We start from the raw sequence: 18,752 nt of genomic DNA on the forward strand, positions 1-18,752 counted from the left end.
TATTAATGAGTTAAAGGAATTCATATGCAAATAGTTCAGAAGCTTCAGTATTAGCTGAAGCTGATCTTTGTTGACCTTAAATTTTTAATTGCCTTTTGAAATTTTGTTGAACAACCTGTCGAATATGTGCATTCATTTTTTAAGTTCATTTCTTCAGGAAATATTTTTACTTCAGCCATTAGCATTGGACCTGTCAATGCTAATGGCTGAAGTAAAAATCGCCATGCTGCAAAGTTGTCTGACCATCACTTTTAGCATAACGAATAATTTTTCAATTTAATTTGTTAAATTTTTCCTGTTTTCCTTGCAAGTGTGGTGTCAGAATCCCACAAAAATTCAAGAAGTTTCTTTTTCTGTTTTCTTATGTCATATACAGTTGATTTTCCCATGCCATACTCTTTGAGATTTTGAGACGAATATACCTTTATCCATTTTTTGCAGTAATTCCAATCTTTGTTTGATGAACAATGAAACATGCTGTTACTTTATAGATCCTGTTACAGCTCTAGAATTATTTCAGCATAATCGAAAGTTCAAACTTTAATGTTCATAAAAATGCTGTAATAATAACGTGAAAAAAAAAAAAAAAGAGCTGGATCAATTCGGAAAGTTAAGGAACAATGGAATCCGCTATATTAATTTAAATTCATTGGAATCTGTAAATTATAATTTTAGCTTAGTTTAATAGTGTCTGCTATACGTTATTGGCTGTGTATGATGAGATTGGAAGACAAAAGTTGTTCCGCTAAATTTTGTCTTGCTTCTATCATGCACTGAGACAATTAAGCTTGAATTGTATTAGTTTAGTTGTTTATTATACTTACGTCTATTTCTTGCACATCCTTAAGGCTTATCTAAGTCGTGAATAATTAAATTTCCACCATATACTTAAGGCTTATCGACAGCTGGTGCTAGATATCTTACCGCCTGATGTAGTCTCTGTGGGTCCTAAATTCTGTTACCAAGTGTCTCCCTAAGTTCTAAATTTTTGCCGCCCCTAAATTTCGTGTCCCAGTGCTTTCCCTAAATTCTAAAAATTTTGTCATCCCTTAATTTTGTTGCTCGGTGTTTCTCTTAATTCCAAAAATTTCATCTTCCCTAAATTCGGCAATACGAGCTATAGCGCCGGTTCTGGGTTTATGTGAAAACAAATCAGTTATTCTTAATTCAAATAGCACTAAATGTCAAATATCTTTTGGTTTATGAGTATCATGAATAAAATCTATTTTCAGCATATGGGCAGAAATTTTTGTTAAATTTTTCCTTGTCAAAATTTCTTAGAGCATTTAACTTTAATCATCACCTTTATATCAACATAAAAGGTTATCACACTCTTTTTTATTCAGTTACTAATATAAAAAATTGTTTAGGCATTGCTGTATAAGTCATTACTCAAGTTGTCATATGCTGATAAGCAAGCAGTGATGGAAACAAAATATAATAAATTGTGATTTCCCAGGTTGTCGTTAGGAATATAAAATATTAGTAGCGTAAAATCAACGATGTTTCTACGTAGAATGTTTTGGTTGGAGATGCATGCCAAGCAGATACGCAGTTACAGAGGCAAATTATTGATCACACAAATTTATGCTAAAATAATTGTTTCTTCAATAAAAAGGTATTTGATTTGATGCTGAAGTGAAATTAAGAATCGGAACTTTCGTCATGTTTTATTGTAGGAGGAAAAAAATCAAGTGCGCATGCGTAAAGCATACAAAAATAAAAAGGTTGTTGGTGGCTTTTTAGATCATACCATATATTGGACATCCGGATATTGGACTTTGTACTGTATTAAAAAATTTCAGAACCTTTCACTAAAAGGCTGGGAGGAATATTATGCATGTATATATAAATGATAAAATTAAAAAGAACTGTAATCTGAGTTTGGTATTCAGATTTCAGTTTAATACCTAAAGCAGTTTTAAGCTAAGCAGTTAAGATAGGCCAACTAATTTAAGAATCAAGGAAATTAAAAATAGTATAAAATTTGATATTTGAAATGAGCTGTTAAAAATGACAAAGCCGAAAGACAAGAAAATAATTTTCTTCTCTCTCTCATCATAAATTAACATAACTGGATTACTTGTACTCTCATTTAATAGAGGAAATAATTTAACTGTTCAACATATAGGTTGAATGATTTAATCTATTCATTAGTAAATCCATCAGTACATTTAGTTTTCATTTATTTCTGTGCATTATTTTCTGATAAGTACCTCTTCAGAGTATTTAAAAAAGGAATCTAAATGCAGTATGCTTTGTCTAAAGCTGGCATTTTACAGCATTCCATCAGCAAAGTAGAAGTGAAAAGCCAAGAAGGTATGTTTATGTTAGTAAATGCTTGCCTATTTGGTAAAGTATATTGGGGAGGGAAAGCACAAAAATGATGATATTATTTTCTTGGTACTTTTACCTTTGAATTATTGTGAGATTAGCATATGAATGAAGAAAAATTCATTTTGATTAAATTAAATGTATGGGAATATATATTGCCTTAATTACTGTTACAGATATTATAACTGTGTTGCATTTTTAAAATTCTTTATTTTCTGCAAGTTCTGAAATCTAAAGTTTTTTGCATTGTCCCTGTACTTAAAATAAATAAATTAAAAAAGAAAAAGGAATTGTAAATAATTGTAGCTATAACTTGTGTATTTTTTCTTTGCTCATAAAATATTACAATATTCTAAATTGTTTTGCAGCTACTAAAACAGGAAAATTAGATTCATATCTAAAGAAAAATTCATGGACGAGAGGCAAAGTAAAACCATCTACTGAAGATAGTGTTCCTGATATTGAAAATGGTGAGTTACATATAATAGATTATTTTAAATCTGTCTTTTTGTGTATGATATGATGAAATGTGAAAGAGAAAAAATGAAGTAATTTTGGAATATTTATTAAAGTATAATAAAATACGTGTATAGTTGTATTTACAGTGTTAAAGAAAAGAAAGAAAAACATAACATATCCAAAAATTAATTTGTATTGAAAGGCAGAAGTATCAAAATGTTGAACAATAATAATGTCTCTTGTTGCACTCAGTAAAATACTGAGGAGTTGCAAAGTTGATTCTATCCTAAATTTTTTACATCCTTTTATCTAAGCTGTTCAATTTCAGAAAAGGATATAATGCCACAATACTTGGGTATAAATTTTAATCAAATAAAATACAGTGAATTGTGTTGACAGTTGTGTGTGTATCATTTAAGTTTAATATGTTTTTTTGGGTGATTCTGCTAGATAGGCATCATGTATGTAACCATATTGTCCATAAATATTAATTCTGAATTTATTTTTCATAAAACTGAAGTGCATACAAAAATCAGATATTTTAAATTGTGGCTTGAATCTTTGACATAAAAAATGTCTTTGGAATCTTTCCATGTTTTTTTTTTTTTTTTTTTTTTTTTTTTATGTTACTTTATCTTACCATGTATTGTAATGGAACTGGCAAATGTTGCCATTATATGAAATATAAGATCTTTTTCTTCCGTGCAGAATGACAAGTACTTAGCTTATTGGGGATTGCCCTTCAGCATAGGATATGATCTTTAATTTATCTTTAAAATTATAAGTGCTTCATTAAATAGATATTTAAAAGCAATAAATGCATTTGAATTTTATTTTTTAATAATTCTAGCCACTTACACAGCCAGCTGCCTAAAGCAGTTATCCCCCTCAAAAAAGAACTATGTATTGATTTTAATGTGTTCAGCTACTATAATTTCATTAAATTTTAATAATAATCCAAAAGTATTGCTTTTTTTAAGTATTATTTTACTTATTTTTTATTTTAAGTATTATTTTTTTAAGTATTTATTTTAACTCAAAAGTATTATTTTACTAATTTAATTAATCATTCCAGTCAAGCAATTCTAGACTCTAAATGTGCAATATAAATTATATAATGAGTTGTCATCAAAATTATGACTTATTGTATAATTTCTTTAACACTGCTACCGCTTTTAACTATGTTCTTCACCACATGTTAGGTTATGCACTAGAAAATTTACTACCACCATTTTTAACTATGAAAAAGACTTGAATGAAAAAAAAATTTTTTTAAGCATTTTATTTTTCCATGCATGAAAACATCTTATTAAATACCAAAAATGAAATATGAATCTGCTTATTTCTTTCCTGCAGATTTTCTCTATGCAACTATATGTTATTTTTAGTATGCTATTCTGTTTTTTAATATACTATATTAGCAGTATTGATATTATTTCAGATATTGATTGTTTCTTATTTTGCTTCTGAAGAATTTTATGAAAGGCCCATGAGGTAGTTCTGACAAATCTTTCTCAAAGAAAGGCATCGTGGAAGGAGTGTTAATGCAATATTATAATGAGATATAAGATATCCTAGACAGGCTAAACATAATGAATACTGAAGAATTTTCATATGAATTATTAGCACAAGTTCAGTTAGGTTAGCATCTGCAGTTACAATTTGTTCATCTAGGACAGTGCTTAATCTTCAAATTACAGTATAATATATCAAAGAAGATTTTACCTTTAAACAAATTGAGAAGGGCATAGAATTAAAAAAGAATTCTATATCAATTACATATAATTACATATAAGGGCTTAGCAAAATCTGTTATAAATCATTGAGGGAAAAAATTTTCAATTCCTATTTAGATATGTCACAAACAAAATGCATTTTTATTGAATTCAGTAAAATTAAAATTTTTTAAACATATTAAGAATTGCATTTATTGTTTTTTAAATCACTTAGTTTGTCAATCAATAAATAGCAGACAGATTAAATTTGCTAGTTAAAATATCTTATGCATTGCAGAGCAGCAACGCACTGGCGCGGAACATAAAAGTGCTTTATTTTGAGCAGTGGTAATATGTTGCTTTTAAATCTATGAGTTTTTAATCAAACATTCATGAAATTTGAAAAACATATGAAATAAAAAAAAATTCAAACTTTAAACTTTGGGCTTCAAGGTGCTCAGGTGGAAAACCTTTTGTGTTCAAAAATAAGGAGGCTATCAGTGCTGCCATTTTTACACAAAATGAGAAACAAACGGACAGATAGAGTCCGAAATCCAGATGCCCAATGTCCAGAATGATCTAAAATCTGGATTTCTAGTCCACCAGCAACATTCCAACCTTTCTTTTTTTTTTTTTTTTTTTTTTTTTTTTTTTGTGTGTATGGTTTACTTATATACATTTGATGCTTTTCTATAGAAAACATTTAGAGAGCCCAAATTTTTAGTTTTCCTCCAGCCCTAAATAAAATACCACCATGTTGGAGAAACGATTGTTTATTATTACACCTACTAAATAATTTCTATCTCATGCCCCAACTGCTTTCATCACCACTATGCATATTCATTAGAATTTAGAGAAGGTATTTAGGTACAAAACTTTTAGAATTTAGGAAGGCATTTGGTAGCAGAATTTGACACATAGAGACTGCACCAGGCCACAGAATATCTTGCATTGGCTGGATAAACTTTAGGTGTATGTGGGAGTTCGTTTATTTCGGACTCAGATAAGCCTTAAGCATATGCTGGAAATAGGCATAATTATGATAAATAACTAATATAGTTCAGTTTCATCAACATGTGATAGAAACAAGATGAAATTGAGCAGAACATGCCTATTGTTGTTAATCTCGTGATACATCATGAATAGTGTATAGTGGATGTTAACTAATCTTTGAGATGATAGTTGCAAATTTGAAGGTTTTCAGATATTGCAGACAAAAAGAGAAATTTCCCAATAAATGGAATTTGTGGAGAATGCTAATAATAAATGAAGATGATGCAACAAAGGTTTTTCATTGGATGACCATGTCCCAGTTACTAATCAACTAATGGACTGCAAAATATGTAGTATGGTTCTAAATGTAAAAAATATTGCTATGGATTATGAAGAAAGTGACTGAGAGATTGTTGAAAGCAAAAAAAAAAAATTAGATTGATAATTCAGTTGGAATTCTCGACATGGCAACCACAGGACTTCAACAGTGGAACTTTGTAACTGATCAAGAAATTATGTATCTATGGAATTAAAGAGAAAGTACTAACACAAAGAAACTTAAAAAACTTTCATTGAAATAATTTCATTTAATAAACAAATAAATATTGAGATTTATTTGGGGGAGTTTCTTTAAAATCATAAATGCATATTTCATATTTTTAATTTTAAAATTTCGTCATTTTATTAGATTTAAACTGATAATCTAATAATTTAGGTTAAAATAACACACTAAACAACGATTATTTTAGAAGTCGAACAACAAAAATTAGTATTATATTTGCAAATTTTCCAGACTAGTTTTGATGGTCTTAACCATCTCTTCAGCTGCAAAAGTGCAAATGAATGAGATGTGATAAGATAAGAATGGCTGGACAGGAGTTAAGCTAATGGCACCATCTATTGATGAAACAAGAAAACTGAAACATAACTTCCTTAAAGGCTGAAGGTAAAGACCGATTGCAATTAGGGTCATTAGCCAGAACATAAAGATTTTTTGAATGTGAAATGCCTCTAGAAAATCTAATTCACCAATGGAAGATGTTTTTTGAATAATTTTGGCTGCAGAAAAATGGAAATTGTGATTTTCAGACCAATAGAGGACTTCTGTGTTTCCTTTTTCCTAACATTTGCCTCATGTTCTTTAACATGAAATTTTAAAGCTCTCATAGTTTGACAAATGTAATGAAACCGCATTGGCAAGGAATCCTGTAAATATCCCAGGAATTCATATACGGAATGGGGTATGGAACTGAGAATGTTATTGGTAGGAGAATAAATGACCCAAAAGTTAAAATTCTGTAAAATATGTGCTGTTTTATAGTTAACTGATGGAAAGAAAAGAATGACAACAGAATTCTTATAATCTCCTAAAACAAGAATATGTTTTTTGGTGTGTTGAGATGAGAATTTTTTAACTGTTTGGTTAATAATGTTGGATGAAAAGCCCCTGTCAATAGCAACTGCTTTTAAATAATTTAGTTCTTGATCAAGAACCAGTTTGGAGGAGCAAACTTTAAAAGCACGGAAAACAAAGATATGAAATGAAATTAACTCCTGTTTAGTCGCATGACATGATTTGAAGTGTGGTAGAAGGCAAACTGATGAAGGTTTATGGTAAACAGTAGTACTGAAGTTGAATGTGTTACATGTGACCAAAATGTCGAGGAACGGAAGAGAACTGGATGTCTCAAGTTCAAAAGTGAACTGAATAGCAGGATAAGTTGAATTCATTATGGAAAGGACTTTATTTAAATTATCTTTATTACCGTCAAGCAGGGTAAAAGTATCGTCTACGTAGCTCAACCATACCAGGAACATCTGGTATGGTTATTAAAGTTTTAATTTGCAAAGTTAAACATTATTATTGGCTAAAAGATTCCTTGCGTTATGTAATTATATTGTTATGCGAATCATATAACATGGATTAATTTTGAAATAACGTGTTTCAAAGAAATTTAGTATAAGTATGTGATTAATTTTAGGGTAATTTTAGGGTAGAAATGATAAAATCAAAAATGAGATTTAAGGGGGTATTATATATTAGTTATAATTTTGCTTTATATATTCTTCATAATACACATACACACAGAGAGAGAAACTGTTCTGAAATACCATATTTTTAAGTGCAGTTGGCTGTTGTGCACAAATAAAAAAATAATATCCTGTCAGTGTATAAAATGAGAGGTGAAATGTTAGTCTTTATATATTTGAATTTTAAAATTCATTATTGATAATAAAATACTTGTTTTATTACTTTTTCATTAATTAAACATGTTTTATTAATTTTCCCCCTGTGTGAAAGTAGTTTACATCATACAATTCTGGTAACATTTTTAGCATCAGTTTTGCATATGACAAAAGTCTCCCCTTTTTCCTAAAAAATCTTTATTAGGATTAAAATCTTATTATTTAAAGGAACTTTTAATATTACTTATTATTTAAAGGAAAATTTAAATTATCAAAGTTTCCATATGCTAAATATCTACTGTATTTGATTAATTTATTAGACTGAAACCATAGACTAAAAAATATTTAGGCAATAAGATACGACATATTATAGAATTCGGTACAACTCTGATATACGCTCTAATTTCACCAAATGTGGCGATATGTGTTCTGCGCTGGTTCTTGGCGCGATTGCGTGTTCTATGGCAACCCTGTTGACGTTAAATAATCTTTCGCTGGAGCTCGTTGATTCGCGTCTGTGTCTGAGAAGATGGGAGGGAAAGATAAAATGGTAGTTGTTAAATTGAAGTTCGGCAAAAGGAAATATCATTGTGGCCATCCTGTTGAGGGGTAGTGGGTATTTGGAGGTGTGGAAAGAGGGTCTGAGAGATTATTTTTAATGGCTGTGCATGATAGAAGGGATATGTGATTTTATTTATTTGTGAACCATAATATGAATTTTCTGGAGTGTGTCTGGCTGTCATGTAAATACGATAGTGATTACATGGCGGCATGTTAAAGGCGGTATGAAATTGGTATTTCTGCTGCTCGAAAAAGCATTAATTCATGGTAAGTGCATTTTATTTTATTCTTGTTCTTATTTTGTAGAATGTTATGTTCATTGGTTATTTAGTCTGCATTTCTGTCGTTATTGTTGTTTTTGAAACAGAACGCTGTGTACATGGTATTATTTGAAATTTATTGTTATTATGTTATTTTATTAAAGCGAGGTGTGCATAGATCATAGATTCGTTCCTTGCCTAAATTGTGCAATTCGTAGATGTTTTTTTTAAGTTTAAACAGGATGCTGTGTACGTGGTATTCTTTGAAATTTATTGTTGTTATGTTAATTTATTAAAGCGAGGTGTGTGTAGTTTGTAAATTTGTTCGTTGCCTACATTGTGCCATTCGTAGACGTTTTTTTAAGTTAAAACATGTCACTGTGTACATGGATTCTTGTCAAATATTTTTGGTTAGAAACTTTACGTTTTTGCTATCTAAATTTTTTGTTTTTGTTTTGGATTTTTAGCTTAAATCGTGTGTTCAAAACGTAGTTTTTGCATGCGAAACCGCGTAGTTTTTGTAGCGAAAACCGCGTTTTTGGAGACATTTTTGGCTTAAAGTTCGAAATATAGACAAAAAATTTAGATAGTAATATGGCAGCGTGAAGGGCGAGAAATTTGGTGACTTGAGGGCGCATATCAGAGTAGTTCTTAGAATTCTTTATTGGCTAAAAATTATTTATCCAATGAAGAATGACATTGTGTAGTTTAAAAACAGAGTTTAGAATTTTAATTTGAATATTGCTTATCACTAGTTTTGAATTGAAATATAAAAATGCAAATCAATTCAGACAGGATTTCTGAAATTGTCCTAGTTCATTTTAATTTTTATTTTGATAACTGCAATAATATATTTTCAGCTGCTGATTGTTATTTTTGCTTGCCTGATTCTGTATGGGAAGAGAAGTAAGTTGTATTTCAGATTTATTCTTAGTTATTTTATAGGATATTATTCTCCAATTTTATAATTTTAAGAAAAATAAGTTGTATTCCAGATTTATTTTTAGTTATTTTATAGGATATTATTCTCTAATTTTATCAGTGATTAATTAGAAATAAAAATCGGTGCTCAACTGGCTCATAATAACATTCAATACAAAATTGAAATGAATGATAAATCCACTATTTTTAAACAGTGATAACATTTTGGAATTTCATGTAGATAGAGTAGGCCCTTATGTACTGACCAGAATCTCTAATGTTTTTATAAGACAATCACTATCAAACCTGATTGAGACCATTAAATACATTTATTCATGATCACTCAAACATTTCAGTTTTTGGTATCAACCTAAAATCTATTAATGTACATAAATATTTATATATATCGTCTGTACAAATTGTGAAATATATTTCCAGCAGCAGAACTATTTTGTATGAAAAAAATGTTTTATATACTATATATCTGAAGCATGAATTTTATGCTTATCTTGGCATGATGCAGCTTATGGTGTAAGTTTGTTTGTGACACAGTATACTTATGCACAGTTTATGTTATATGTTATGCAGCTTATTTTATAAGTTTGTGACACAGTATTAAATGATCATTACATTACTAAGTTCGTATACTTTTCTTCTGTTCCCTATCTCTGTTAATAGCAATGTGACAGGACAGGAAACCATGAAATAAGCAGCTGCACTGTCATGAAGACTTATCAGCTTATTTGCTTATTATATGGGGTCATCCACTATCTGCTCTTTATTACAAGGTTCGTACGGTCCTTAAGAGTCCTTAAGTTTTTTGGAATCGATTTTTGGTCCTTAAAAGTCCTTAATTTTGGCCAAAAGTGGCAGAAGGTCCTTAATTTTAATCATCTGAAATTTCTGTCTGTTTTTACGACTGCCATTTTGAGTGTGAATTAGCATTTTGCAGGAATATTTTTGGCAATTCACTGACAAATATGGCTATTTTTTTAATGGGTTCATGAGTTATAATTTGTTCCTATTTGTAATATAAATGATGGTGGGATACTCGAGTTTCTGAACAAGAAGTGAAGCATAAGCATTTCAAAATTATTTCATTTTTTGTAGTGAAGAGCTTTCAAAGAACTTTCCGCTTTTGGGGATGTGAATTCTTTTATTAAACGGTTCTAAATTTGGCGATTATCAACATTTTGGCGATTTTAAGATTGGTTGTATAGAAAATTTTTAATTCCGAGATCTGGGAATTTTTTGACGATTTTTTAGAACATTCTAACATTGTTAAATTTCATTAAAATAATGGTAATATATTGGAATTATATTTAAGAAATAACATTAAAATAAAGCATTTTTCTTTTTCTTTGTCATATTATAAAGTTCCATTTTGGCCACATATTGTACAATTTTTTGGATCTGAAAAATAAGCAAGGAATAATGCTATAAAGTACAGTTTATTAACAGTTTTTAGCAAAAGCAAAATAGCTATGTAATTAATTAAAAATGTCTTTTTAATTTTTTCATGGTGTAAGAATTTTTCCCATTTCTCAGAATGATCAGAATTCTCAGAAAATGCATTAGTTTTCTCTATAAAATTAATTTCACACTTTTTTCCTCTGATTTTTTTTTAAAAAACATTTCTGGCTTTTTGCTGTTACAGAATTGGTAGGGGTAATTTTTCTTGAGGATTTGAGACATTGAAGCTTGGAAAATTTTAGAAAGATTTTAAGGAAAATTTATAGACCCGCGATTCTAAAAGATTCTAGAAAAATGTGATTAGTTGTGTCAGCTCTGATAAATTGTAATTATTAGTCTTTCCATTACTGCTGTTGACATTTGAGTTTATTATGACAATAGAGTTACTGAACCAGATTAAATTGAAATTAAATCGTATAGTCCTTGACCACTAGTCCATATTTTTAGTTTGAATTTGACTTTTCTTGTTTAATTATATCACCACAAACTGTAAATGATTTTGTTAGCATAAGAACAGGCCTATATGTCCCAAGTTCTTTTTGAATAAGAAGCTTATTTAAATTTATTATGTGATTTATAGTTACTTTCAGACATAGTGATAATTTGTTTCACATCTGTCGGGGGGAGGGAAGTTGGACTATTTAACTTTTACCAGATCAAGTAAGCCCTCATAGGTAGTACATTGTAGAGAGGTTGGCAGTTGGGAGATAAAACATGCAGAAACTAATGAGAACATTGTTTTGCATATTGAGACAAATTTCTAATTGTTAGAAAACATGTTTAAGGAGAAGGAAATCGATATAAATTAGCCAAAATGTCTGGGCAAGTCTTCAAATTAAAAAGATGCATAATTATTTTGTTGAGTTTTATGTTTTGTAGCTTTTAATGTGTAATTATCCTAATATTGTTTTAAAATCAATGTCATAAATTGCATGTATTTTAAACTGTGAAATTTTATGAGATTGTGATATTAATAGGGTTTTTTAACAAATATTATTAAAAAATAAATTTAATTTAATAGTGGTAATTTAATAGGCATGTTTATTGGTTGCATTATGGGAACTGTTCACTGCTTCTTTTTCTTTTCGGTCTGCTATTTCATTGCCCATTTGGCTGACATGGGCTCATGTCCAATGCAGTTTTGGTATTAGTTTTTGAGGAAAATTTGTCAGTAGTAGCTGAATTTCTTGAATTAGTGGTGATTGGTGTTGTCTGTTATAGCTTGTATTCCAGAGGCACAATCTGTGATAATAAGACTTCTTTCTGAGAATTGTTTTATGAATTTTATTTCTTCTTTAATGGCTAGTAGTTCAGCTTGAAAAACTGAATTATTATTATTCAATATTGTACTTTTTGATTTGGGTACCATTATGATAAGCACTACCACTCCTGTTTCTGTTATAAAACCGTCTATGTATACATGTATTGGAAAATATTTTTCTGTTGTAGAACCGTCTGTGTATACATGTATTGGAAAATATTTTTCTATTATAGAGCCGTCTGTGTATACATGTATTGGAAAATATTTTAAGGATGTTTAAAGTATTAGATTTTCCATAAACACTTGCAAGGGATCTATGTCAAATTTATATTTCAGATCTTCATAGTTGGATGGAAGATAAGTATTATTGTTGAAGTATACTGTTTGTTTTAGTTTTATAATTTTCATTTTAATGGCTTCTTTTCTTGTGTTTAAAGTTATTGGTGGGATACATGTAATAACTTGTAAATAGCAATGTGACAAAAATCAGTCTTCAAGTGGTGCCAAAAACAGTTAATTTCTGTTTTTAGGTTATTGCGATCTATGGGCTTTATTTAAAAAAACAACAGTCAACCAGCAGCAGAACAGTGAAGTTACTAAATGCTTGTAGTTAAACCTTGGCCCAATTCCAAGCTGACAGGCTGGCTGCAGAAGCATTTTTTATGGTTTTTCCCTATCTGTGATGTGGCTATGAGACAATTACCTTTCGAAAGTCCTCCATTGAGGCATCCCTTCAATTAGGCAGACATCATTGCTTTGCCATAATCACATAAACCAAACAATAACAATCATGCTTATTTTTTTCTGCTTTAAATTTCAGAAATCTCAGTAGAATGTCAAAAACAAAAAAAAAAAAAAAAAAAAAAAGTTTTAAATTTAGTTAAGTGTTAAGTTAAAAAGTGTTAAATTAAAAAAGTGTTAAGTTAAAGTGTTAAATTAAAAAGTGTTAAATTTAGAAACACGACTAAGAGTTACTGAAGATGTCACCAACATTCTCTCACAAAGGAAATTGGCAAAAATGTGTAATAAATAGTTGATATTAATAAGATAGTTAATTTATTTTATGAAATTCAGAATGTTTTAGGAAAGAATAATGGGAAAAAAATTGCATTCTAATGAGTGCTTTAAAATTATTAAATGTACTTTGTCATGTAAGATTTCTGTAGATTTTCCCCCTTTACACTAAAATCTGTTTTTTATGTTTTTAAATATAATTTTTTAAAGTAGAGTAGAAAATTTAGTTCAGTAGTATTTCGATGATTCAATTCACAAATGCCTGTAATGCGCACATAATTTTGAGAAATTTAGCCTGATAAATTAATCAGCACGTTTTTCTTACATGTATATGCAAATTAATTTTTTAACAAAAACTTGTTATATTTATAAAATATTTAGATTGAAGAAGCAAATTAATTTTATCACTAATGTTATTTAGCATGTTGTGAATGGCATAATTTCACTCACCAATCAGGGTGAATCAAGCATGTGATGATGTCATGTGATGAACTAATACATTTGAATTCTTGTGAACATGTAACTATGTAACTTCTTGGTAACTAGATGTAGTCAGCAAATGTTTGTATTCAATATAAATTTTCATTTAATTAAACTGTGTTTTGTTATGTGTCTTAGTATCTCTACATTTTAGGAGTTACTGAGGTGAGGTAAGGTAAGGTAGATGTTGCTTACTGTGTTACTTTTCAGAGCTAGCCTTCATTGTGAAATGTGCAGCATAAAATTACATTTTATGTGCAGCATAAAATTACATTTTATGTGCCTGTGTCAGCATACTCGTGTGTTTGTTGTGTCAGCATTAACACCTGTGGCTATTCATGATTTAAATTTATTATCAAAGTTTTTTTGCTTTGGACAAACCCTTATTTTTGAGTGGATACTGCATTGTTTCTTTATTTGCATTTATACATACATCTAAAATTTATGGCCTTTGTCAAGTATTTATATGTCTACAATTTTTCAGATGTTGCATTCAATTATATGCCGTAACAAACATTGGCAGCTAATAAGGATAGATTCTCGAAAGTACAATAAATACAAAATTTTAGTTCTATAAGTTTTATTTAACTGTACTTTCACAAAATATGATGGTAGAATTTTTAGGTGAATTTAGAGAATTCTTGACTATGGGTAGAGGGTTGTTTGTAGCATATTTAAAGCATAAAAGTTACTTTTAAAATAATTTCATTGGAGGATGTACAATTTTTGTACATAAAGTTTTTCAGTGTGTTTGTACTTCATTAAGGTTTCCACATTTCTTCACTGTGCTTACTGATATTTTCTTTTTTTGAATTGGATTAAAATAATATAGTAGTTTTATATTCCATAAATCGTAATTAAATAAGTTAAGATATATTTTAGTTATTTATGTACATATAATCTAAATTTAATTAAAAGAAAAAGTGTAAACAGGGTTCGTAGCGGTCCTTATAAGTGCTTATAAGTCCTTATATTTGAAAATAAAATATAAAGGCCCTTATAGGTGCTTACTTTTTCTTTAAAGTCCTTATTTTTTTGTTTTTAGTGCTTATTTTTTTGCTTTTAGTGCTTTTTTTTTTTTTTTTTTTTTTAACCTTTGGTGTGCACAAAGAGTACAGACAGGTGCCCATCGTTCTATTGGTCAAAGAATTGCGAAAGCAGTAGAAAATTCCGCTACATTCGGCATTCTTTTCCTCCCACCCAAATACTACACACATTTGAATTTCTATCAATATCTTAAAAATTTGCATTCTCCTGCTGCTTGGTCAGTTCGTATTCGTGTTTATTGTGATCGTTATGCTTATATTATGAGCATATGTATGAATGTTTATAATAACATACTTGCAGTAACTGCTGAAGTATAGTAAACTTCCAAAAATGGTTGTGTTTTAACACAGATTAGTTTTCTAAGGAATAATATTCGGAATGGTTTAAATAAAGGGAAAGTAATCGAATAGTCAAAATAATTTCATTTGTTTGGCCAATACATTATACAGTACGAAGGTTGGGAGGTCTCCCCTTTCTCTGCAAAATCTTGAATATTGAAACTGTTACAGTTCGCTGCAAAACAAGCAACGAACCTTTTTTTTCGGGGGGGGGGTGTCACTTTCCAATCCTAGTCCTGCGGTCTACCAACCCAAGCGAAGAATGATTCTATTCCGGAAATTTAACGCCGTCTGTTGAAAATTAGAATGAAAAACACCCCAGTTATTTAGTTCTTTTTTCTCCCAATACCGGCAGTTGTTGATTCCGATTGTGTAATATCACGTAGGGAAGAATTACGGCGCACGTATTGCGCAATAATGTTTGCGATATTTTGCAGAGATAATTAATTTTTATGTTCAGTCCGAGATTTGTTTATGAGAACTTAAAAGAGTTTTACTGTGCTTGCTAAGTGGAATATTTTTTAGTTCCATTGGTTTATTTTTATATGATGCACATATTGAAATGTCAAAAGCATTTATTTAGCAGAAAAACCTAAAGGGCGGCTACAGTCTACCCCCCCCCCCACTCTGCTCCTTCAAGTTACGCTCGACTGTCCGAATATTCGCCAATTTCCAAGTATGCGGGTTAGTTAAGCTTTTACTGTTAAAGATGACTGCATGAAGCAAATTTCTGTCTTCTGATTACAGAAATGTTCCTCTTTTTTACTTAAATTACTTTGCTTGCAATATCTGTTAAGAAAAAACTGATATACAATGAAAATTTAGAAAATGTTCAGAATTTAGATTTAAATTATTGAAATATCAATATGAGTGGAAAAATAAATTTTATTTATTATTAGGTTCCAAGCGAATACAATAAATATGCCTTATTATTATTTATTTTCTCTATTTTGAACTGAAATTTCATCATTAAATCTTGTAATATAGTTTAGTTCTTCATAGTTTTTTTTTCCTCTCATTGTAAACTAGTTCTGTAAATTGAACTATTATTTAAAATAAAAAAAAATAATAAAAAAAATTAAAAAAAAAGTAATTATTTTCCATGGTTGAGGTAATGCTTATTCTCTCTTAATAAGTACTTCATTTCTCATATTTTAAATTACAAGTCTAATTTTTAAGGTTATGCAGTTGTGTATGATGTAATTAGGCGGGTGCTTATTTTTTTTCTTAAAATGTGCTTGAAAAGTGCTTATAGTGCTTATTTTTTTAACTAAAATGTGGCTATGAACCCTGTGTAAACAAAACTTAGAAAGAATGTCTTATAATCAGTTAATTTCATTATAAGTATAACTCTTGGTTCTAAGACATGCAGATTATCAGAACTCGATAAATTTTTTCCAAAGGACTTTTTTAAACTTCATTTTTGCTACTTCTCTAGTGATTAATTTGCAATTTGTTAATATAACAATGTTTATAAACTGTGAACAAAAGAAAGCAATTTAAAAAAATATAAACAAATTAAATCATAAATAATTTATTAACTCTAGCTGCCTTAAAAGCAGCAGCCAAATCAATCATAATTTATAATTAAAAATGCAAGAAATTTGCTGTTATGAATTAATAAATGGTACAGAAATGCGTAGGCATATTTGCCGGAATATAAAGTAAGATGATAGTAAGGTCTCTTTCTAGTAGGAATTCATAATAAGAGTGAAAAATTCGATATATGTGTCACAAATTAAAGGTCTGAAAATATTGTTTAACAATATTAATAAACAATAATAATTAGGTAGTAAGTAACACAAACCCTAGACGAAAACAAAGTTGCACATAAATGATAAGGGTGGGAGATAAAAAGAAACATAAATAGACTAATACACTAACCTACTTCAAAATGTTTCTTTAACGATTTTTAGAAGCCTTGAACAAAATAAATCCGTAAGTGAGTAAAAAATAATTACATTTTATTTTATAAAAGTATGATATAAAATTTTATTAAAGTGTTTCTTTTATTAAAATTTTTTAAAAACTTGCAAAATATCAGGTACGATAATTCCTGTAGAATATTGGTCAACAATGGCAAGTCTTTCAGAAATTCCTGATTTAAGAGTCAGTTTTGAAAAACTTTTAGATTTATTGTTTGATGCAAAATGCTTGTATAAAGCTGGATAGTTCTTCTACATAGCAGAAACTGTTCATGAACTACTTGCTGTTCTTGCCTGGCTTCAGCAATTCTTGCACCCCACAAAAATTAAACATATTAATCCAAAGCAAATATACTTTTATTTAATTGTGGCTTATGAGAATACCTTAGCTGCCACCCTTTGGATATCACTGCCTTAGATGGCTGCTTGCTAGACCTGATGCTGCTTGTCATGGTCCAGACACACTACTGGTTTTTAATATTTTGATGCCATTATTAGTAATAACTTAATAATGGTATACTATGCAATTTACTGCTTTAATTAGCTATATATATATATTTTTTATATATAATGGTGCCAAAATTGGTTGTTGTTTTAATCATTTCTTTTTCCAGCCATTTATCATACATTCAGATTTAAAAATAGCATTTCAGTGATGCTTTTTAAGAAATAACTTACTAACTAAGAGCAGTATATTAATAACCTTTGAAAGTAAAAATTTTCAAATTGGTTTAGTCCCCAGGTAGTTGCATACCCACCTAAAGCAGAGAAGAAAAAATCTAGAATTGAAAAATTGGGTGTTGTTGTGGTTGAAAAAGGAAATAAACTTTTGATGATGCGACGACCAGAGAAAGGTTTGCTTGCTGGTTTATTGGAATTTCCTAGTGTTATTTTTCCTGAAGATGCAAGTGTCAAAGAACAGTCTTCTGCAGTTGATCAAGTCCTCATAGAAATAAGTATTCCAATCGCTTTACATTCTTCAAGGAAGTACATTGGCAAAGTAAGGATTTTTTAAAGTTTTGTTTATGTTTTACTTAATTAATTTTGTTGCGTGTCTGTCACATTTATTATTGGTTGATATGCATTATTATATGTTTACATATGCCGAAGTATGAAATACTACTATAAAGGTAATACAGTCAAAAGTTGTTAATTCGCACACCCATAATCTGGAATGATCTATAATCCGGACCTCAAAGCTAAAAACTTTCTGCGCATGCGCCGCGTTGACACATGCGCATAGACGTTTACATGTGCGCATAAGACTTTTACGACTGCGCATATGCATGTGCGCAAGCGCAGAATACGTTTTTGCGTGCACGTTTAATGTATAACGGACGGCATAAGCTAAAATTATCTAATTATCTATTTCAGTTAATGTTGATGATTGCGTTGTTCCTTAATCTTTGAATTGGATCCGGCTTATTATTTTTTTTTGCAGACTATAAGAGCAATTTTATAAAAGTAAACTTGAACTTTCGATTATGTCAAATAGAATTTCCGATGCTGGAGCTCCCAAAGGATCTACAAAACGAAAGTATGTTTCGATGTCCATCAAACAAAAAGTGGAATTGCTGCAAAAAATGGATAAAGACATGACGAAGGTGACAGAGAGGTTAGTGAAAACGAAAAAATTTCGATTGACAAATTAGTCGGTATTCTCGGCACAGCAATTACAGGACTCGAACAGCGGAACTTTGTAACTGAACAAGAAATTATGTCTGTTTATAGAATTAAAGAGAAAGTATTATCACATAAAACGAAGCAACTTAAACAACTTACAT

At 29.6% G+C, this 18,752-nt stretch overlaps 1 protein-coding gene across 3 annotated transcripts in view; it reads left to right on the forward strand.

Annotated features, from left to right (window-relative positions):
• LOC118182735 (adenine DNA glycosylase-like) overlaps positions 1-18,752 on the forward strand; it is a 51,427-nt gene that overhangs the window by 18,330 nt on the left and 14,345 nt on the right. For all 3 annotated transcript variants that reach the window (XM_035352121.2, XM_035352120.2, XM_035352119.2), the window contains exons 5-7: positions 2,703-2,804; positions 9,370-9,415; positions 17,704-17,968. In XM_035352121.2, coding sequence (XP_035208012.1) covers positions 2,703-2,804; positions 9,370-9,415; positions 17,704-17,968 — 413 coding nt within the window. The remainder of the gene's footprint in view (positions 1-2,702; positions 2,805-9,369; positions 9,416-17,703; positions 17,969-18,752) is intronic.

The sequence above is a fragment of the Stegodyphus dumicola genome, chromosome 2, assembly GCF_044657685.1.
Source record: "Stegodyphus dumicola isolate Sdum_Otavi_A_Nest chromosome 2, ASM4465768v1".
In the NCBI taxonomy this organism is placed as follows: domain Eukaryota; kingdom Metazoa; phylum Arthropoda; class Arachnida; order Araneae; family Eresidae; genus Stegodyphus; species Stegodyphus dumicola.